The sequence below is a fragment of the Muscardinus avellanarius genome (genome assembly GCF_963383645.1).
Source record: "Muscardinus avellanarius genome assembly, chromosome: 19".
NCBI lineage: Eukaryota > Metazoa > Chordata > Mammalia > Rodentia > Gliridae > Muscardinus > Muscardinus avellanarius.
Window position 1 is genome coordinate 40914397 of NC_137805.1, and position 22838 is coordinate 40937234.

Consider the following 22838-nt stretch of genomic DNA (forward strand, 5'->3'; position numbering starts at 1 on the left):
AGGCAGACAGGTGCGCAGCAGTGACACCTGGCGTCCCTGGTGACAGAGAAACAGTTCGCTTTAAGGATCACTCTCCAAACCCCTGCTGGACAAGAGGAAGCTCCCTGTGGACTAAGAAAACCAAGGACACTTGGGACAATGAGACTTTCTGCCAAGGTATGGAGGACTCGAGAGATTAGTTGTAGAAATAAAAAGAGGTGATTGAATCTGAGCTGTACCTTGGCGCTGCAGGCCACCAGGGTTACAGACAATGAATGAATGAGTGGATGAATAATCATAAGTAGGAAACAATATCAACCTATAGATTCTACAGGAAAACAAACCAAACTATCAGTTCCTAGCCAGGCTTGGTGGCATACACATGTAAGCCCAGTACTTGGGAGGCTGAGACAGGAGGATCTGGGTTCACGACCGGCCTCAACTACTTAGTGAGGCCCTCTGCAATTTAGTGAGACCCTGTTTTAAAAATAAAAAATAGAGCCAGGCGTGGTGGCGCACGCTTGTAATCCCTGCGCTTGGGAAGCAGAGACAGGAGGATCGCGCAGGTTTGAAGACAGCCGCGGTGGCTTAAGAGACCCTGTTTCTAAATTTAAAAAAGTATAAAAATAGGTCTGGGAGTGTAGCCTGGGGGTAGAAGGGTTTCCAGGAACCCCAGTACCACAAAAAGAAAGAAAGAAAAGAAAGAAAGAAAGAAAGAAAGAAAGAAAGAAAGAAAGAAAGAAAGAATGAATCAGGCTGGAGGGTGTAGCTCAGAAGTAGAATGCCCCTGGATTCAATCTCCAGCATCACGCTCACACACACACACACACACACACATACACACACACACACACACACACACACACACACACACACCTTCTCTTCCATTGTTTCCTTTCTCTCTCTCTCTCTCTCTTTCTCTTTTTTTCTTTCTTTCTTTCTTCCTGACAGGTTGGGTCCCTCCCCGCAGGGGTGGGACCTTAGAAAAGGAGGAAACTCTGCTGGGCAATAGCGTGAGGCAGGTGCAATGTCGCAAGAGAGGGGCGGCGTTTCCACACGTAGCCCCACCCACAAGACGTAAACCTTAAAAAGAAGGGCATTTCCTTTCCAGTGATGGAGGAGCTCAGAGGTCTCCAGGAGCGGTCCAGCTCCTATCCCCGAGAGAAGACCACATTAAAATTATTTTCGGCGCACCTGGTCTCTCTCACCTTTTTACTGCACCAAAACCTAACATCTGGTGCAAAAACCTGGGACGATTACTTTATTTTATTTTAATTTAATTAAAAAAATTTTTTTAAATTTCTTGCTGCCGCCGCTGCGTACTCTGAGCAGGCTTGGCAGAAACCTCTGTCTGAATCCGCCAGGATGCTCAATCTGCTGGGACCACTCCCACCCTACCTGCCGCTCCAGGACCGCAGCCACCGCTGCCCCCTGCCTGCCCAGACCCTGAGCCATCTTCCTGGCCCAGAGCTCTGCTGAGAGTCAACAGCCATCTTCCCCCACCCCACGCTCTCTTCTGGAGAGCCAGTGGCCATCTTCCTGGTCCCGAACTCTGCTGAGAGCCTGCGGCCATCTTCCCAGCCCCGAGCAAAGCTGAGAACCGGCATCCATCTTCCCCCACCCCAAGCTCTGCTGAAAGCCGGTGGCCATCTTCCCCCGCCCCCACACTCTCTTCTGGAGGGCTGGCAGCCATATTTCCCCATCCCAGCTCTGCTGAGAGTCGGCGGTCATCTTCCCAGCCCCGGGCTCTGCTGAGAGACGCCGGCCATATTCCCCCATGCTCTCTTCCGGAGGGCCCCTGGCCATCTTCCCCCACCCCCATGCCCTCTTCTGGAGGGCAGGTGGCCATCTTCCCAGCCCTGAGCTCTGCTGAGAGCTGGTGGCCAGCTTCCCCCCGACACACGCTCAGAGCCGGTGGCCATCTCACTGCCCTGCCAAGCCCTGCAGGCCATCTTAAACCTCATCTAGCCCTGTTTCCACCCAACAGCTCCACAGCGTGCCCTCCTGGCTCTGCAGCTTCCCAGCGCTGCGGTTTCAGTCAGCACTGGCTGATAACACTGCACTGGTAAGCTTCCCCTTCCTTGGACAAGCGGGTTCCGGCTTTTAGCCTCTTCCAGACTTGGGCTCACAGCTATTAAAAAACCCAGATATTTGGTTTTCAAGTTCTCTGAGGGTAGTCAGGCTGCCCTACTGTTGTGTAAAGGGAATGGAGACGTCCTTCTCTAACACAACCATGCTGTTTCTGAACATTAGGCAGGTTCTTGGGACGCCAAATTTCTGTTTTCGTCCTCACCTGCTGACCAGTCATGGGGGAAAGCCAGTCATCTAAAATAGACTCCCAATCCTCACTAGGCCGTGTTCTGGTTAATCTCCAGACTCTAGGTTTATCCGGGGAACTGTGCCCCAAGCAGCTCATATTTTTCTGCACAAAAGTCTGTACAATATGTTGAAATTCCTTAATAAAACCAGAGGGATTGGCAGAAAAGTAACCCAGTGTAATTGGATTATTTTTGGGTAATGGTTCTTGGTGGCCTGAGATGGGTACATTAGATATTAAAATGTTGACTGATCTCAGTAACTTTTGCAAACAGGCAGGTAAATGGTTGAAGGTTCTATACATACAGGCTTTTCTGTGTATGTGTTCCTGGATTTCCCTTTCCACCCCTCCTGACTCTACTGCTGGAGTCATGCTGGCTGGGGAATCTCGCCAGCCACAGCTGCCATCTTGGTCACCATATGGAAACTCACAGGTGCCACGTGGTGGCCTTTCTGGGTCACAGGCCTGCTATTCGGCTAACTCAAGGTCCCCATTCTGTGATGACATGTGGATGCTGGAGTCTGACCCGGCCGAGTTGCAGGCCCCATTTCCTGACAACCCTGACCCACAAGACTTCTCCTTACCACCACAGTCATCATCTTATTCCAGGGCAGCCTCCCATTCTAACCCACTCCTTTCTCCCCTGCCTTTCTCCCTTAAGGAACCAACCCTTTTACCTCCCCCTCGCCTACCCCTGTAGGTCACCCTACCCGTTCCAGAGACCCCCCACACACCTTTTCTCTCGGCCCCGCTTCATGAGGTGGCTGGTGCAGAAGGTGTGGCTGGTGCAGAAGGCGTGGTCCAGGTCCATGTTCTTTTTTCCCTTCCTGACCTTGCTCAACTTCAAAAGAGACTGGGTTCTTTTTCTGCCAATCCCTCTGGTTTTATTAAGGAATTCCAACATATTGTACAAGCATATGATTTAACTTGGTGGGATCTTCATGTCATTTTAACCCCCTCTTTAACTGCAGATGAACGAGATCGTATTCTTAAGGCTGCCAGGGAATGGGCCAATCAGGCTCACCTAACCAACCCACAGCTCCCTACTGGAACAGCTGCAGTTCCTTCTGAGGATCCCCACTGGGATTATAATGACAGGGGTGAGGGAATAAAAAGAAAAATCACATGATACTATGCCTTCAAGCTGAGCCCAGGGTAACTCTCCAGGTAGCGGGTGAGCTAATCTCCTTTTTGATTGATACAGAATCTACCTCCTCTGTCCTCCCTTCCTTCTCAGGACCTACTTTCGCTTCCCAAATCAAGGTTCAGGGGAATGACAGCATGCTCTCTTGCCCAGGTACCACAGGCCCTCTTTTATGACATTTAGAGACCTTTATGGTTAACCATCCATTCCTGATTATCCCTTTATGTTCTACCCCCTTTAAGGTAGAGACTTTTTAGCCAAAATTGTGGCTGAACTCATTTAATTTCCCCACAGCTTTGTTTCCTCTAATATACTTTTAATGGCTGCAGCTACAGTTGATGACTGGGAAGCCAAACCTCCCCTTCCAATAGATTTGGTTGACCCTATAGTATGGGATACCAGCATCCCAGTTGTGGCAACACACCACACCCCGGTCCGGACTGTCCTACGTTAACCTACTATTTTCCCTGCCTGCTCCCAGTTTCCCATATCCCTCCTTCACCAACATGGGCTTAAACCCATTATTTCTCGTCTCTGGGCCCAGGGACTGCTTATCCCTACTAATCCCCCTTATAATACCCCCATTCTCTCAGTTAAAAAGCCTAATGGGACCTATAATGATGCGGTGGTCCCAATCCACCCAGTTGTCCCTAATCCCTATACCCTCTTATCTCAGATTCCCCCCGATACCACCCACTTTTCAGTTCTCGACTTATAGGACGTGTTTTATACATTTTCTCTGCATCTTGAGTCGTACCCCCTTTTTGCCTGCACTTGGGAGGACCCTGATACCCAGGTTGCTCAACAACTACTTGGACCATCCTCCCCAGGGTTTTTGGAATAGCCCACACCTCTTTGGACAGGTTCTAGCATAGGACCTCCTCCAGTGCCACTTGGAGCCTAGTTCTCTGTTACAATATGTGGGTGACCTTTTACTTTGTAGCCCCTCCCTAGAAGTGTCCAAGCGGCACACTGCCCTTCTCCTTAATTTCCTTGGAAGCAGGGGTTACAGGGTGGCCCCACATAAAGCCCAGTTATCAGTGCCTGAGGTGCGATATTTAGGCCTACATCTCACCTTGAACACCCAAGGACTAACTGTTGACCGGGTCAATGCCTTATGAGTCTTGCGGCTGTCCACCTCAGCTGACCAGATCCAAGAGCTGCGAGTATCATGGCCTGAACTCCTATCACTAGCTCTGGCCCATGTAAGGGCCACCCCTCGAAGGCCCACCTTTATGAGGCCCTTTGAATTGCTATACGGTTGCCCTTTCCTGCTTAATCACGTTCTCCCTTCAGATCCCCCTCCTTTGTCTTCCTATCTTCCTTACTTGTCTTTTCTCAGGCATCTTCTTAGGGAACACGCTGACCAGTATCTTCCCCAACCCGGGACTGAAAAAGCAGCTCCACAACCTGCAGTTAAGGCCCTTAAGCCAGGGGATCAAGTCCTCCTCAAGTCACCTCAACCAAAACATCTCCAACCACGGTGGACTGGGCCCTTCACAGTGACCCTTACCACACCTACCGCAGCCAAACTGCTGGGGTACCCCAACTGGCATCATCTTACCCAGCTAAATTATCTTGCACAGTGTTGGGGCCTATTAAGCTTCGTTTTTCTCGGCATAATTCTCTTTGATGTTTTATTTTAGCAGATCCACTTGTTCACATACTATGGTGCTCTCCCTCTTCAGATGCCATACTGTCATAACTCCTTGTCTGCTAAAGTTTCCTCGAGCACACATCACCAAGCTGTCCAGGGTAACCTCTGATTCACGCCGCAGCCATACTCCCACCTGCCCACTTCTGGAGGACCCGACCTCTCCCGGCCGAGGGCCCCCCTTACGATGCCCCTTGACAGCAGGAAATAGTTTAAGATTTGAATCTCCGCCCATTATCACCAAAAGGCTGGGGTGACAGATTGGGTCCCTCCCCTCAGGGGTGGGACCTTAGAAAAGGAGGAGACTCTGCTGGGCGATATCACGAGGCAGGCGACATGGTGAGAGGGGTGGCGTTTCCACGCGTAGCCCTACCCACCCACAAGACATAAACCTTAAAAGGAAGGGCATTTCCTCTCCAGCAGCGGAGGAGCTAGGAGGTATCCAGGAGCGGTCCAGCCCCTATCCCCGAGAGAAGACCACATTAGAATTCTTTTCGGCGCACCCGGTCTCTCTCGCTTTTTTACTGCACCAAAACCTAACACTTCCCCTTTTTTGTGAAGCCCAAAGAGAAATCTTACAGTTATTATTGAAACACCACAATATCTGAAGTATACATTGAGAAAGCTTCTCTTTGAAAGGAACTCAGAATCCTTGAAATACACTTCCACATACACAATGGGCAAGTTTCCCGTGTTTAGGTCATTTCTGGTTCTGAGTCCAGAGACGTTTGCAAGGGGCTCTTGCTCAAGCGTAGTTGGGACTCCCTGGAGAAAGGCCGCCTGTGCCATGACCCTGCCCTGCTACAACCTGGTGACTTCAGTCAAGGTCAACATCAGCTCCCAGCAGCAGGAAATTCTAGGGAGAGAAGAAATATCATTGTCAGCATCCTTGTTTTTGAGGGCAGGGGCGATGGGTCTTTAAGAAGGAGCCTCTGGGAGCCTGATTATCAGGAAGGAGCGAGCAGAGTGGAGCCTGTCTGCTGCCAGAAAGGCAGGAGCCTGTGGGGCGCTCAGGGTCGCCCCATGGAACCGCACATCGCAGCTGCCAACACCCGGAATCTGTCAGCAGCGTCCTGGGCAGCTGCTTCCTTTCCTGACATGGAGACCCCCAGGCTGTCTGGGAGGCCTCAGTTGTCATCTCAGCCTCCTGGCAGCTCAGGGAGCCCACACTCCAATCACAGCTGCAGAACCAGCTCCCCTCACTCCTTCATGCCCGTCACTCAGAACTTGCAAAAGTAAGGAAATTAAATTGTGCCAGGGGGTCTTTTTTTAATGATGAACTTGGGAACCTGTGGGGAATGTGGAGGCTGCTCTAGCTATATTTTCCTCTGGGCTCTTAATCCCGTCGGCTCCCTAGTCTAAAGATTTGGGGGTGGATTGAGTGGACCTTTGGGGATTAGGGAGAGGGAAGGTGGGGATAATGGGGGTTCCCATGAGCGCCACAGCTGTCAGGAAAGCCATCGACCAAGGTAAGAAACTGTCGCTGGGTGATGTTGCAGAGATGATGTGTCAGGCTGTGCTGGGTGGAAGGCACCTCAGGGTGGAGACTGGGAGCCAGCCAAGGAGACCGGAGCCTGGAGCCGGGGCCGGGAGGGATCAGAGGAGGGGGCCCTGGGTGGAGAGGAGTCCTCCAGTGCTGTGTCCCAAGCTGCCAGGCACGGTCCCCATGTCACACCCACAGGGCTAACACAACTCCAGATGCAAGAGGAGGCACGTACGGCACATGTGCTAAGCACTGCAGCGCACCTATCCTACAAAAGAGGCCTGGCGAGCTCCACATTCACAGCACGAAGTGTGGGAATCAGTGGCCAGGATTCGGGACCGGCAGCCTGGCCCTGCACCCGGGCTTCATCCAACATCATGTGCCTTCTCGTTCCTGTGTACTGACAGTGCCCACGTGGCAGGGTTGCTGGAAGGGCAGGAAGTCAGGGTGCAGGCACAGCGTGGACAAAGCTCAGCAGCAGGGGGTCAGTATGGTTGGGGACGCGTGGGGACAGGAGGCGTGGGACTCACCTGGTGAGACTGAAGCAGCAGATTGAAGAGCTGGACCCGGTGTGGCATGGGGAGAGGGATGCCTCTCTGTAGCTTCTCTGTGATGGAGAAGGGTGGTGAGGACCAGGACAGGGAAGAGAAGGGCCATGGCAGGCGGCCTCCTGGGTAGTGTGCCCAGCTGGAGGGAAGACCTGACCTGGGCAGGCATGCCCCAAAATAAGGCTGCCCTGGGGTCTGCCCCCACCCTGTTGTCTGTTCCAGGCCTGTGCAGGTCTCTTCTTCACCAGCTGCCTCTGGAGAGTGTGGCCAAGCTGGGATTCACCACACCCAAGTGTTGGCCAAGAGGCAGCAGCCTACAGTGGTTAGGTGGAGTGTGGACCTGAAACTAGGGGTGTCTGTGCACGGGGGTGTCTGTGCATGCAGGCCAAAGCCCCTCGGTGCTGAGGATGGAGCTGGAGGTGGGGCAGCCGCGGCCAGCTCCCCCAGACCTCTACTCTGGGACAGGGAGAATCCTAAATTCCAGTGGGTTCCTTAGGACATTAAGCTATGTGTGTCAGGTGGGAGAAGAGATTGTCTTCTATATCACGGCTTAGTTTATAGTTTCTGAACATTCTAGTTACACAGTATGTGGGCCTCTGCTGGCCCCCTTGTCCCTGGTTCTCAGAGGCCAGGGCAGGCCCACCTGAAGCTCTTACACACTGTGTGACCTACGCGCCCCTCCTCTCTCCGGGTCACATGCTTTCTGAGTTTCACTTGGCTTCACAGGCAGGTTTTAGGAGCTTCTAGGTAGTCAGCCCCAGCTCCTGCTCCAGGACTAAGGACTGATGGTTTCTCCAAAGCTGCTTACCGTTGATCTTGGGCAGCACCACGGCAGGCACAATGTAGTTCATGAGACCCTGCAGCAGCTTCACCTGCAGACCGGGAAGAGGCCCCCAGCGTCAGGGCGGCAGCCCCCTCCAGGACGTCCACCCTGCCCAGGACGCTCAGCAGTGCCCGGCGGGGAGGGGGACTGAGAAAGCCAAACACGGCAGCGGGCCGCTCCCCTCCCCTCCCCTCCTCTCCTCCTCCTCCTCTTCTTTTTTTTTTTCTTCTTCTCCTCCTCCTCCTTCTCCTTCTTCCTCTCTTCTCTCTCTCTCTCTCTCTCTCTCTCTCTCTCTCTCTCTCTCTCTCTCTCTCAATTGGGATGGAACCCAGGGGGCATTCTACCTCCAAGTTACATCCCCAGCCCTATTTTTTATTCTTTACTTTGAAACAGGGTCTCACTGAGTTGCCAAGGGCCTCACTAAGTAGCTGAGGCTGGCCACAAACCTGTCCTCTCCTGTCCTCTCCTCTCCCCCCTCCTCCCTCTTCCCTCCTCCTTCTCTTCTTCTCTTCCTCCTTCTCCTCTCCCCTTCCCTCCCCTCCCCTTCCTCCTCCTCCTCCTCCTCCTCCTCCTCCTCCTCCTCGTCTTCTTCTTCTTCTTCTTCTTCTTCTTCTTCTTCTTCTTCTTCTTCTTCTCTCTCTCTCTCTCTCTCTCTCTCTCTCTCTCTCTCTCTCTCTCTCTCTCACTTGGGATGGAACCCAGGGGACATTCTACCTCCAAGCTACATCCCCAGCCCTACTTTTTATTCTTTACTTTGAAACAGGGTCTCACTGAGTTGCCAAGGACCTCACTAAGTAGCTGAGGCTGGCCACAAACCTGTGATCCTCCTGTCTCAGCCTCCCAAATGCTGGGATTACAAGTGTGCGCCAGCATGCCCAGCTGAGTCCTCACTTGACATCAGGTGTAAAGCCCATTCTAACCTGCAGGGCACTGCCTTACACCCTACAGGGATGATAAAGAGGGCCATCGGAGAGTACTAAATCATGTGTGTGTTTTATTGAACCCAGGGCTGCTCTGCCCTGGCTACAGCCCCAGGCTCTCCCCCGTTTTTTTGTGTGTGTACGTGTGTGTGTGTTACTGGGGATGGAACACAGGGGCATTCTACCTCCAAGCTACACCCCAACCCTATTTTATTCTTTGACTTTTGAAATAGGGTCTCACTAAGTTGCTGAGGCTGACCTTGAACCTGTGATCCTTCAACTCAGCCACTCAAGTACTGAGATTACAGGCATAAGCCAAAGCACCCTGGCTGAGAGTATTTAAATATGAAAAGCTTTGCTTAAAAAAAAAAACAAAAACCCACCTTCAGCAGGTTGTGGTGGCGCCACCTGTAATCAGAGTACTCGGGAATCTAAGACCAGAGGATCACAGGTTTTAGTGAGACCCTAAGCAATTAGTGAGACCCTGTTTCAAAATAAAGAGGGTTGGGGTTGTAGCCTGGAGGTAGAACCCCCTGCGGGCCGGACGGCAAATGGAACAACCTTTGTGAGGATTATTGAGGAACATTCATCAACAGCCTTTGTGAGCCTTCTGGACCAGCAAAGATGTCTGCAAGGCCTTTATCCCAGGGAAATGATGTGGGCTCAAGGCAAAATCAGCCACAGGGATGCTAACCAAAGCAATACACATAGCCCGCTCAATCAGCTGAGAGCAGTCAAGGAGCCCAAATTAGGGGAGTTGCTTGGAGGAGATGGTAGTACTGCCTTATTAGAAAATAGCATAAAAGTATTAAGAATAATTTAGTAGAAATTTAATCATCAACACATTGAATCAGTTAATGTTTGCGTGAAGAAAATGAGGCTGTAGAAATCACATAATGTCTTTTTTTTCCCCCCAGTACTGGGGATTAAACCCAGGGCCACTCTACCTCCAAGCTACACCACCAGCCCTATTTTTTATTCTTTATTTTTAAACAGGGTCTCACTGAGTTGCAGAGGACTCTCCCAGTAGCTGAGGCTGGCCACGAACCTGTGATCCTCCTATCTCAGCCTCCCAAGTACTGGGATCACAAGTCTGTGCTACCATGCCCGGCTAATGCCATTTTTTAAAATTAAACAGGCATAGCAAAAGGTCAAGAAGGACATATTTTAAATTATGAAGTGTTTTTTCATTGTTTGGCAAGTTTGTAAGTTCCAAATGCTGTACGGCGGGTATGTTTTGCTTTGGCAATAAAACTATACAAAACAAAACCAACTAAAAATAATGCAAAACCAGCCAGAGGATTGCCAGTAGTGGTGACATTTACAACCTGTAAATATGTATGTTTTTGTTTCTGGAACAATTGAGTTTCTCTCCCCAGGCTATAATTCCTTGGGTTCAGAAATGTGGTACCCTCCTTCCTCTGAGTCTGAGGAATTCACATGTTTTTTTTCTGCAGAAGCAGAAGTTAGTTACGGACTAGGTCCAGTCTCCTAGGAAGCCTGGGCTGGGGGGCCCTTGGGGACATACTGCGGAGCTTTGGGGACCTTGCTGCAATCTCATCACAGGGAAGTGATTGGCTGGGCTTTTTGTTTTGTGGAACTGGGGATGGAACCCAGGGGCATTCTATCTCCGAGCTCCAACCCCAGCCTTATGTTTAAATTCTTTATTTTGAAACAGGGTCTCACTGAATTGCAGAGGGCCTCACTAAGTAGCTGAGGCTGACAGCAAATCTGCTAGTCCTCGAACCTGCCATCCTCCTATCTCAGCCTCCCGAGTACTGGGATTACAAGTTTGCTGTAATATGGCTGGGCTTTTATCAGAGGTGGAGGGGAAGCTGGGACAGTACCTTGGGGAGCCCTGGGGGTCATATCAGGGATCTAAAGAGATGCTCTCCAGAGAACGACTTCTACCACAGGAAATTAATTCAGGCCACGTGTAGCAAGACACGGGGCAGAATCAACTCACTGGGCTTCTGATGTGAGGCCCAGGCGCATGCTCTAAATGGAGGGGTTAGAACCTCTAAGCAGCTGGCTCACTGTGCCTCGGGAGGCAGCCAGGCAGCTCCACCCAAAGGTCACCAGTGATTCCAGAGCGTGGAATTATCTAGAAAGATGGGGTGAGATCCTCCTCTCCTTCCTTCCTTCCTTCCTTCCTTCCTTCCTTCCTTGGTACTGGGAGTTGAATCCAGGGGCATTCTACTTCAGAGATGCTCCCCAGCCCTATATTATTATTATTATTATTATTATTATTATTATTATTATTATTATTATTATTTTGGTGGTACTGGGGTTCCTGGAAGCCCTTCTACCTCTGGGCTACCCTCCCAGATCTATTTTTTGTATTTTTGTTTGGAGACAGGGTCTCTTAAGCCAGTGCGGCTGGCTTCGGACCTGTGCGATCCTCCTGTCTCTGCCTCCCAAGTGCAGGGATTGCAAGCGTGCGCCACCACGCCCGGCTATTTTATTATTTTGAAACAAGGTCTCACTAAGTTGCTGAGGCTGGTCTCAAACCTGTAATCCTCTTGCCCAGCCTCCCAAGGGCTGGGATTACAGGCATCTGCTACCAGGCCAGCTCCCACCTGCCCTTTCTCACCTCGGACAGGGACAGGGCTCCACCGCTCCCCCAGCCAGGAGTCTCGGCTCCCACCCAGCTGGTTCCTCGGCTCTGTCTAAATGTACCTCCCACGTGGACATCCAATCCACCATCTTTATCCTTCCTGGCCGAGCCCTAGCCCAGTCCTCTCACATGGGTGCGTGCAGCAGCCTCCCTTCGTACCCATGGTCTGACCTTCTGACTGTAACCCATTTCCTGCCCCGGCCAGGGGTCTTCACAAAGTGCGAGTCAGCATGCCGCTCCTCATAGGAAACACCACCGCTGGCTGCTCCTGTCCTTCAGATGCAACCTGCCCTCCTCTGCCCTGCCCGCGGGCCCTGGGTGAGCCGGCCCTGGGTGATCGGGCCCTGGGTGAGTGGGCCCTGGCTGCCCCTCGGGGCACACCCCTTCCTGTGCCCATCCCACTCCCTCCCGCCACTCTGGCTTCCCGTGCCCCAAGCGGGCCCAGGTTATTCCTACCACAAGGCCTTTGCTGCTGGCTCCTCAGAGAGGCCTTCCCTGACCACACCCTTGAACACGTAATTCTCCCCATCATAGTCCGACCCCCCCCCCCATTCTGTTTCTCATATCTCTGACTGCGATAGAAACAGTCTTCAAGCCGGGCGTGGTGGCGCACGCTCCTGTGCTTGGGAGGCGGAGACGGGAGAATCACACAAGTTTGAAGCCAGCCTCGCTGCTTAAGAGACCGTTTTCAAAAAAATATATAAAAAATAGGTGTCTGGGAGTGTAGCCCGGAGGTAGAAAGGTTTCCAGGAACCCCAGTACCACCAGAAAGAAAGAAAGAAAGAAAGAAAGAAAGAAAGAAAGAAAGAAAGAAAGAAAGAAAGAAAGAAAGAAAGAAAGAAAAAGAAACTGTCTCCATTTTCATTTCCTACGGTCCTGTCTCCTCAAGACCAGGTAAGGCTCCGCATACCCCACGCCTAGAGCAATTCCTGGTACATAGTAGGTGCTCAGTAAAGTAATTTGTTCATCCTACTAACATTTGTTAAGTGAAAAAAATTTTTTTGCACCAGACGTGCATATTTAGTCCGATATGAACCTCCCACCACCAGCTGAGTGGAGAAGGCTGGACGTTCAGAGAAGGCAGGTGGTCTGCCCGGGCTCCGAAGAGCAGGGCCTCCTGCCCAGCCACTCAGCCCACAAGGCCTCCCGTACTGTTAATTCACAAGCAGATCATACACAGAGGAACCTAAGGCCCCGACATGATGCCAGGGGCCTGCAAGGAGACCCCGGGGGCCTCAGACTCACTGGGAAAGGGCCGACGTCCGAGTGCCTCAGCTCCAGGAGCAGCCTGTGGAGAAGGAGGGGACACTGAGATGCCGGTCTGCAGGGGGGCCCAGCGCAGCGGGGTCCGGGGTCCGTACTGAGCATGTGCCCTGAGCACGCACAGCCCCCTCGAGAGCCACGTAATCCCACACAGCAGGTGCTGTTGACCGTGCTGGGTTCCTGTCCCCACCACGCTGCAAGGCTGGACCTGTGGCCCTGCTGGCCCAGTGAGCTGGTCCCAGGCTTCTGCTAGAAATACTGGGAAGGAAGCGCTCCTCGGCCGGCCGCTGAGCAGGAAGCTGCCACCTGGTGACCGCACACTGGGGAAGGAGGCCGCGCTGGGCAGTGGCGCCGAGAGAGGAAAGACAGATTCCTGAGGATGTCGTCTGAGCACTGGGCCCACACTAGCCTGAAAGCTTCGGCCTTGCCAGGCCCCGGAGCCATAAGCCCCCTGCCCCTGCTGGACTCAGGGATGCTGTGCTCTCCCAGCAAGGGAGAAACGGGCTGTTTATGGACCCACTAAGTCGGGTGTTTATCCCGTTTATGGACCCACTAAGTCGGGTGTTTATCCCGTTGAGTTCCTGTCGCCCTCCGAGAGCCAAAGGCCATTGCATTCTTATTTTTCAGATGAGAAACTGATCAGGGTCAGAGGGGCCAAGCCCGTGGCCACAGCTAACAGCCAAACAGGATTTCCAAAAGACCTCCGAGAGGCCGAAGCCCTGTTGTCCCCCAAATCCTCAAACTTTGCAAACATGCTCTTCACCGAGAGTTGGGAGCCCAGGTCCCCGGCTGGGTGGACTCACACCCTGCCTGTTCCGGAGCCGTGCCCAGCTCGTGGGGCCTCGGCGGGAGAGGCCTGTGGGGCTTTCAAGGCAAATTAGGCCCACGTGTTTCTGAGGCAGCGCCACTTGTCAAAACGATGCCAGGAGGAAGGAGCAGAGTGTGAGTCTCAGAGGCCGAGCTCAAGGTTAGGAAGGACGCTCTGCGCCAGGGAAGCGGAGCCATGGGGTGTGCGGAGTGCGTGAGGAGGTCGCCGCGTCCCCTCTCCTGTCTCTTCCCATCACCCTTTGCGTCTCTCCCGGCTTCCACTTAATGTGTTTCTCTCTCTCTCTCTCTCTCTCTCTCCCTCTGTTTTCTTTCTTTCTTTGTTTTTTGAACTAGGGATTGAACCCAGGGGCATTCTACCTCTGAGCTATACCTGAGGGCCTCACTGCGTTGCTGAGGCTGGCCTTGCACGGTGATCCTGCTGTCTCCGCCTCCCAAGTACTGGGATTACAGGAGTGCACCACCAGCCCGGCTTGTCTCCTGCTCTCTCCAGGTCTTTCCCTTCCCTCCTGCCTCCCTCAGTGTTTCTCTGGGTGTCTTTTTCTCCATTCTTCTCCTCCCATTTCTGTCTGTCTCTACTGTGTCTCTTGCTTATTGGTCCATAGAACATCCCGAGAAGTGTCCCCGAGCCCTTCAACACATATTAATACCTCATTTAACCTGCACAGTAACACTGTTGGCAAAGAATACTTACTGGGCCCATTTTGCAGCCCGGGCAGCAGGGGTTTGGAGAGTTTTTTGCTCCTCTTGGAACCACAGCCTCTACTGCTCGACACACCCAGCTCACAGGAGCCCAGAGCCTCCCAGCAGGGGAGGGCCACTGGAGCCCCAGGGTGGGGCAAGAGATCAAAGTGGGATTCCAAGTGCCAGGGCCTGCCTGGTCACGAGTACGGACATCACGGGTGCGGACACTGTCGTGGAATGGACCCTCAGCTGGTGCTTCTGAGCCATGAGCCAGCCTGGGACTGACAGTGTCCCTGGGGGAGGGTCCACACTAGCAGGACCTGCAGTACTAGGCTGGACACTCTGGGTAAACCGAGGTCACCCTACAACGTGCAGCCTCGGGCAAGCTGCTTCATCTTTTTTGTTGTTGTTGTTTGTTTGTTGTTGTTTTTCTGGTGGTACTGGGGTGGAACCCAGAGGCTTTCTACCTCCGGGCTATACTCCCAGACCTATTTTCTATTTTATTTGGAAACAGGGTCTCACTAAGTTGCTGAGAGCCTCACTGAGTAGCTGAGGCTGGCTTCGAACCCGTGCGATCCTCCTGTCTCAGCCTCCCAACGCCCAGCTCTCGTGTGTGTGTGTGTGTGTGTGTGTGTGTGTGTGTGTGTGTGGTACTGGAGATTGAGCCCAGGGGCATTCTACCTCCAAACTACACCCATTTCTTATTCTTTATTTGGAAACTGGGTCTCGCTAAGTTGCTGAGAGCCTCACTAAGTAGCTGAGGCTGGCTTCGAACCTGTGTGATCCGCAGGCCACACGGCTACACGTGTGACAGGTGAACAGAAACAAGGTCACGGAGCCTGGGACCCGGGGACGGGTGGGCCGCCCCTCCTCCGCTCGGGCCCGCTTACCTCTCCACCTGGAGCTCCCCCACGAGTCTGTTGGACTTGGCACCAACCTCCATGAAGGCGTTTACGCTCTGCAAAGCAAGGACTCGGCTCAGGCCTGGCCTCCGCCAGCCCCCGGGACGGAGGGGCCGCTTCTCTGCAGCCCAGATCAGTTGGCCTTTGCTGTCTACAAGTCCTGGACTGCCCACCACTCATCTCTCTCCTTTTTCTGCATCTTGGAGCATCTTGGGAGCCGGATGAGACTGGCCCGGGGCTGGAGTCCCACCGAGCTCACTCACTGATTCGTTCAGAAAAGACTTATTAAGAAGAAACTGTGCTTGTAATCCCGACATTCGGGAGGCCGAGACAGGTGGATCGCGGTTCGCGGACAGCCTCAGCTACTGGGTGAGGCCCTCTGCAACTCAGTGAGACCCTGTTTCAAAATAAAGAATAAAAAATAGGGCTGGGGGTATAGCTCGGAGGAAATGGAACCCGGAGTCCATTTCCAGTACCCCCCCCACTAAATTGATTAATTAATTAAAAAATAAAAAAAGAAGAAACTGAGGTCCTGACCTCAGCTTTCCACAGTCTGTGACTCTGGGTGCCCCAGAGTGGGAGTAACCATTCTCAGCTTGAAACTGGGCAAACCTGCCAGGAACCCATCAGTGCCCCATGATGGAGAAAGGGTCCTCGCTGCCATCCTCGGCCACCAAAGGCCTGTGGAGGGAGGGGCGACCGAAGGACAGAATGCACAATGAACCATGGAAACTTGAAGAAACACAGGATGGGGCAAATCTGCAAAGACGTGCATGGATGAATAGATAATGAATGAACGAATGAATGAATGAATGAATGAATGAATGAACGAAGAAATATACAAATGGATAGCCGGTGGAAGAAAGGTGTAAGTAAAGAAATCTATGAATAATTAAGTAGATGAGCGCAGGTAGGAGCCGGAGGAGGCATAGCGCCTGATGAATATTTGCCTGGCAACCCCATGAATAATGGAATGAATTAATAATTGGGCAAAGAATGAATGGGTGAGTGAAAAATGTATAATTAAAAGACCAGAGATCAGAGCGAGTGAATTGCAAACAGTAAACAGATTTCAAGCTGGGGAGGAATGAATAATTGAAGGAATGAGGAATTGAGGGAATGCCTAATTGAATGAATGAATGAATAAATAAAGACAGGCTGGGAGTGGAGACAGGAGGGTCACGGGTTCAAGGCCAGCCTCAGCCTCGTAGAGACACTCTCAGCACTTTAGTGAGACCCTGTTTCAAATTTTAAAATTTTAAGAAAGGGCTGGGAGTGCAAGTCAGAGTTAGAATGCCCCTGGATTTAATCCTCATTAACACACACACACACACACACACACACACACACACACACACGTGAAGGAGTGAATCTGGGAGAGGCTAAACACAGTGCCTCTGTCTCAGGCTCCAGAGTCATGGTATCATCTGGGCTTGACTCTGGGCGGCGTTGGCACTTGGTCCTCTGACTCCTAGAACAGTGCTCCCCCTCTGCCCACACCCGGGAGCAGCTTACCACGCCAAGCACAAAGAGGGGGGCCAGCGTGGCGTTAGGGAGAACAGCAAAGAACTGGGCCTCCAGCGTGGGCGCGAGGGCCAGGCCGGTCGGCCTGGTGGTCAGGTGCGGCGGGGAGGAGACGGAGACCAGGATCTGCACCTTCTTGTCCGGGAACATCTTTGCCACCTGCAGCCCGCGGTGGGGACAGCGAACAGGAGGTTGTTTTATGAATGTGTCCCAGAGTTCTATCTTGCCCTTCCCTTGCAAGAACACCTTCAATGTCTTCCTGCTCTTAGAATAAATCAAAATGGCGGCAGGCTCCGGCTCCCGGCCCTCTGCCGGCCTCCCTCCGTGGGCCTCTCACCCTTGGCCTCCATCTCCACACACACGGAACTCTTTCTGCTCCTCAAGTGTGCCAGAGTCTCTTGTCATCTAGACCCCGCACACTCTGTTCCTTCTTCTTGGACGCTTGTCCGTCCATCCTTCCTTAGCCTGGCTCCACCCCTTCCTTCAGGCCTCAGCTCAACTGTCCCTCCTCAGAGCACACTGGAGGCTATAAGGGGAACCAGGAGGGCCTGGGCCACCTGCTAGTGTGGCCCGTCCCTGGGGAAGCCCAGCCGGAGCACAAAGGCTCTTCATGCAGGGCCCTTGGGCAGCCTGCCGGCCACGCCTCCTCCCCAGCCAGGGTTGCCTTCTCCAGAGACGGCTAGGGATGCCATCACCAGAGACTGCTACCAACGGGACGCTTGTCCCCTCTCCCTTCAGCTCACATATGAAAGCCCTAACCCTGGCTGTATCTGGAGATGGGGCCTCTCAAGAGTAAGGTTACACGAGGTCCTACATATGGGCTCCTCGGCTGACAGAATTAGTACGTGTGTGTGTGTGTGTGTGTGTGTGTGTGTGTGTGTGTGTGTGTGTGGTGTGGTACTGGGGTTCCTGGAAACCTTTCTACTCCGGCCTACACTCCCAGACCTATTTTATACTTTTTTAAAATTTGGAAACAGGGTCTCCTAAGCCAGCGCGCGCGGCTGGCTTCGTACCTGCGCGATCCTCCTGTCTCCGCCTCCCAAGCACAGGGATTACAAGCGTGCGCCACCACGCCCGGCATGAATTAGTACTCTTTTAAGAGATATGTCAAGCCAGGCGTGGTGGTGTGAGCCTGTAAACCCAGTGCTTAGAGGTGGAGGCAGGAGGATTGCAAGTTTGAGACCCGTCTCAGCAACTTAGTGAAGCCCCCTGCAACTTAGTAAGACCCTGTTTCAAAATAAAATATAAAACAGGGCCATGAGTATAAGTCAAAGGTAGAATGCCCCCTCGGTTCAATTCCTGGAGAGAGAGAGAGAGAGAGAGAGAGAGAGAGAGAGAGAGAGAGAGAGAAGGAAAGAGGAGGAGGAGAGGAGATGCCAAGCCAGGCATGGTGGCACATGCTGTAATGCTAGTACTTGGGAGGCTGAGACAGGAGGATTGCAGATTTAAGGCCAGCCTTAGCAACTTAATGAGACTCTCAACAACCTAGCAAGACCCCATTTCAAAAAAGAAATGAAAATTTAAAAAAAAAGAGGGGCTGGAGGTGTAGCTGAGAGGTAAAAATGCCCCTGACTTCAATCTCTAGTACCACAGGCACACAAAAAATAGAAATGAAGAAGAAGAAGAAGAAGAAGAAGAAGAAGAAGAAGAAGAAGAAGAAGAGGAGGAGGAGGAGGAGGAGGAGGAGGAGGAGGAGGAGGAGGAGGAGGAGGAGGAGGAGGAGGAGGAGGAGGAACGGCAGCGATGATACCAGAGCTCTCTGCCCACCCCCCATGCACTGAAGAAAGGCCACACCAGGACACAGGGGCTGTCCCCGAGTCAGGAAGACGGCCTCTCCCGGGCTGAGGTGCTTTGTTACAGCAGCTGGCGAGCCCTGAGACAGAGGCTTGCCTTGCTGCCACAGGAGAGCAGCCTGCACCTGTGTGGTCACTGTCTGTATTTTTTCTGTCTCCATCCTGTGGACCTGCACGGTCACTTCTCTCCCCTTGGGACCAGGAGCCCCTGGAGGGCAGGCAGGTGGTCTGCTTTGCTGGGTTCCCAGCACAGGGCCCAGGCTGGACACTCAGTAACTATCCCTCAGGTGGACGGGGCCAGAGCTCCTCCCAGGGCCACAGCAGCAGGCAGCCGGGCTGGACGCAGCTGTTTCCATTCTCTCTTGCTGGGTGGCCTCTGGGTCCGATGGGGTCCTCATCCCCCACCCGAGGAGCCCAGTCCTGCCCCGAAGCCCAGGTCACCTCAGAGCTGACAGTCAGAGCAAGACCCCCTACCCCAGGCAGGAGGCTTCCAAGGAACTTGGTCGTCAGGTGGAACTTGGATCCCTTCGGCATCTGCAGCAAGGGAAGAGAAAAGGACTTGGGGGGGGGCATGTCACAGATGGGGGGCAGATGCTGCCCAGGACTGAGAGACTGGACAGACCAGAGATCACGCCAGAGCGCTGACCCAGCTGGTTTGCAGCGGCCGGCCCGGGACGGTGGCCCTGGGCCCCTACTTCTCCCCCCAAGAAACCCCAGTCGGCTGCCAAGCCGGCGACGCAGGACGCTCGCACACCGGAAGCTTCTGTGTCCTCGCCTTCACCCCCACCCCTGCCACTGGATCCTGCCAGACCCAGGTGACGGGCAGACGCCTTCTCTGAGTGGGATGGAAACTTGAGTAAATGAAGAATCAAGGAAATTGCCAGTGCAGGGGCGAGGAATGGCACGCAGGACGGAATAAATGAGGAATGGATGAAAGGAGGGGTATGCAAACAAGCCACCGGGGGAAGAAAGGGGCCCGCCTGGGCAGTCTTGGTTTATTACCAGGGTGGGCACGATACTTCTATAGAGAACAAGACCAGTGGCCAGGCGGGGATTGGGTTGTACCTAGACTCTGGAGAGGATGGTCATATCCTCATGGACAGATGGGTAAACTGAGGCCTGAGCGAAATCTGGCCATGAACCCATGATGGAGACGAGGCTGAGCCGGGTGCGGAGTCTGGCCGCGAGTCCCGAGCCCGGTCAGCCCTGGGTCGATCGTGCATTGCCTCCTACGTGCTCAGCCCCAGCCGACTGTAGACTCAGCATCTTGACCCCTCGGGGAAGCCAGTGTAGACAAAGCTTCAAATGCAGAAGTCCTGCTGGACTCGGGGTCCAGTGTCTCCCACGTCCACCCTCTGGCCGGCCTTACCATGCTGTCCTTCAGAGTCAGGTTCAAGACGCCAGCCTCCTGGTACACGAGCCCGGCTGTGTTGAAGAAGTAGTCGGAGATGCCCAGGTACACCATGCGGTCGTGGTGGGGGGGGAACGCTATCTCCGGCGGGGCGAAGGGAGGCGGGCTGCGGTGAGTCAGACTGAAAAACTCCCCCTGGGGGTGGAGGCGCCAGAGTGAGCCCCGGGAATCAGATTCAGCATTGCACCCCAGGAAACCGCGGTGGAGGACCCCAGCCGGGCACACAGAGGAAAAACCAGCATCAGACCAGAGCGCCGCACGCCTCCTGGGCCTTGGCCTCCACACGCTTTTCACTGCCAGCCTGGGCTGGAGGCGTGATTCCACCCAGCCTACAGGAGGGGGAATCGAGGCACAGGAAGGCAAAGAGACTCGCCCAGGGTCTCACATCTGGTGAATGGCGGAGCCAGCCCCTGAACGCGGGTGCTGAGTGGAGCGCACACACTCCTGAGCACGGCGTTGGCTCAGCCTGCGTCCATCAAAGACCCGCAGAGCCGGGGCAGTAGTGCACGCCTGCGATCCCAGCGGCTTGGGAGGCTGAGGAGGGAGGATTGCAACTCCGAGGCCAGCCTGGGCAACTGAGCAAGACCCTGCCTCAAATAAAAATATAGAAGGGGGTGGGGAGATGGCTCAGTGGCCGCGTGCCTGTGGGTTCACGCCCCAGTGCTGCAAAGAAAGAAATAATAATAAATAAATAAAGGAAAGAAAAGACTCTGCTTGTTTTTTCCCCTGTGAAATTAGGAGCATTTGAGAAGAGCTAAACTGTTTGAGTGTTGTTTGTATTTTATATTGATACTATCCAGTTTTGGGTAAGAGGACTCATGTGCTGTCAGGGCCAATATATTTATGATGTTTCTAAAGAACAATTTGACCGAAGGTTACAAAGCAGATTACTTATTTAGCTAAAAAAAAAAAAAGCAAATTATATATGGATACATATGATAGGATACACCACTTATGTAAAATTTAAAAGCCCATAAACAGTATAAAACGCCAGCAGGAAGGACCCTGGCCATGGTCAGCCCGGGCACCTGGACGGGGGCAGGGCAGGCGTGGGTAGGGCTGATCCCGGAGCCCGGAGAGTTATTTCCACAGTACTTCACCAAAAACAAAACAACAAAACAAACAAAACAAAACAAAACAAAACACCCCAGCAAATATGACAAAATGATAACATCTCTTAAATCTAGGTGGTGGGTACTTAGGACTGTGTAATGTCCTCTGTCCCTTTGAATCATGCTTATTTAAAATGAATGGCCACAGCCGGCCGTGGTGGTGGCGCCTGTAATTCCAGCACTTGGGAGGCCGAGACAGAGGCCAGCAGGTTCCCAGCCGGCCCCAGCAACTTCTCTAGGCCCTCTGCAACTTAGTGATGCCCTCTTTCAAAATAAAAAATAAAGCAGAGCTGGGAGTGTAGCTCAGAGGTAGAACGCCCCTGGGTTCAATCCTCAGTACCATCAAAAACAAACAATAAACAAACGAACCCCACCCATGCTATAAAGTACTACATAAAAATAACAAAACTGGATGAAGGATCACAGCTTTGAGACCAGTCTCGGATACTTAGCGAGGCCCTGCGTAACTTAGTGATATTGTTTCAAACTAAAGAATAAAATAGGGCTGGGGGTGTCGCTAGGAGGTAGAATGCTTCTGGGCTCCATTCCCAGTAACACACACACACACACACACACACACACACACACACACACACGCAAAAAGAATTAAAAAATAGGGGTGGGGATATAGCTTGGAGGTAGAATGAACCCAAGGGCATTCTACCTCGGTGCTATACCTCCAGCTCCATTTTTACTTTTCATTTTGAAACAGAGTCTCACTAAGTTGCAGATAGTCTTATGAAGTAGCTGAGGCTGGCTGAAAACCTTCATCCTCCTGTCTCAGCCTCCCAAGTGCTGGATTAGAGGGGTGTGCCACCATGCCTGGCAACAGAACTCTTAAAAATAACAAAAGGGCCCTATGTGTTGGTCAGGATCCATCTTCAATACATAAGGTCAGATACGAAATGCAAGCAGGACGGTGTGTCTCCATCTGTGTTAACAGGCCCTTCGCAAAATCTAATGGGTTTTCACGTGCATGTGTGTGACTCTCAGAACCAGAGACCTAAGAGGTTGACAGGCCCCTGGCTGTGTGTCATCAGCTTGAGAAGCCCAGGAGCCAACATCCCTTCCCCTTCGCTGGGGTAATTATGAATTGTTCTAATCTTTATTGTGTTACTTAGATGTATGTACTTGTGGTTTTGTATATGTGTGGTACTGAAGATTGTACCTCTGAGCTACGCTCCCAGCACCTTTTATTTTTTACCTTGAAATAGGGTCCCTCTAAATTGCTGAGGGTCTCATGAAGTTACTGAGGCTGGCCTTGAACCTTCAATCCCCCTGTCTCTGCCTCCCAAGTACTGGAATTACAAGTGTGCTCCACCCAGCCCAGCTGTCTGTGTTGTAAGCCTGCACTTGGGTTCAGCAATTCCACCTCTAGGAAATGGTTGAGGATGGGCAGAGACACCATTGCGAGGAAGATCCCTGTGAAACGGAGGGAATCCTGAACAAACCTCCGCTCTCTGTCCTGGACTCCACCTGCGCTCACTAACTTGCTTGTCCAGGCCTAACTCGCTGCGCCTGCTCCTGTTATCCTCTGGTCGCCTTCCCCGCACCAGCCGTGAGGATCCAGGGCGCTCCCATCTCCGCGCCTTGGTGGTGAATCACTGACTTGCAGATCATCGCTCCAGCGTTCAGTGTACCGTGCAGGGGCAAAGCGGGCCTGCTGGAGCAACAGCTGGCTCGGTTTGTGAAAAGGTGGAAGGAACCCAGATGTTCCAGGTGGGGGCACTGTCCACACCTCATCCCAGGCTGTCAAGACTGAGCGGCCAATTGAAGGGCCACAGGGCCGGTCACGGGTGGCGGGGGTACTGTTCACGTTGAATTCTTCTATTTTCAGCA

The 22838-nt window shown here is 52.9% G+C and overlaps 1 protein-coding gene across 1 annotated transcript in view; it reads right to left on the reverse strand.

The window, feature by feature from the left end:
- Positions 1 to 6952: 6952 nt before the first annotated feature.
- The window catches only part of BPI (bactericidal permeability increasing protein), a gene marked incomplete at both ends in the record, with an annotated part of 30818 nt that continues 14932 nt past the window's right edge, over positions 6953 to 22838 (reverse strand). Inside the window, 8 exons of the mRNA XM_080716511.1 lie at positions 6953 to 7003; positions 7108 to 7184; positions 7934 to 7997; positions 12731 to 12773; positions 15148 to 15215; positions 16675 to 16842; positions 18951 to 19010; positions 19846 to 20022. Of these exons, the coding sequence (XP_080572637.1) occupies positions 6953 to 7003; positions 7108 to 7184; positions 7934 to 7997; positions 12731 to 12773; positions 15148 to 15215; positions 16675 to 16842; positions 18951 to 19010; positions 19846 to 20022 (708 nt within the window). The remainder of the gene's footprint in view (positions 7004 to 7107; positions 7185 to 7933; positions 7998 to 12730; positions 12774 to 15147; positions 15216 to 16674; positions 16843 to 18950; positions 19011 to 19845; positions 20023 to 22838) is intronic.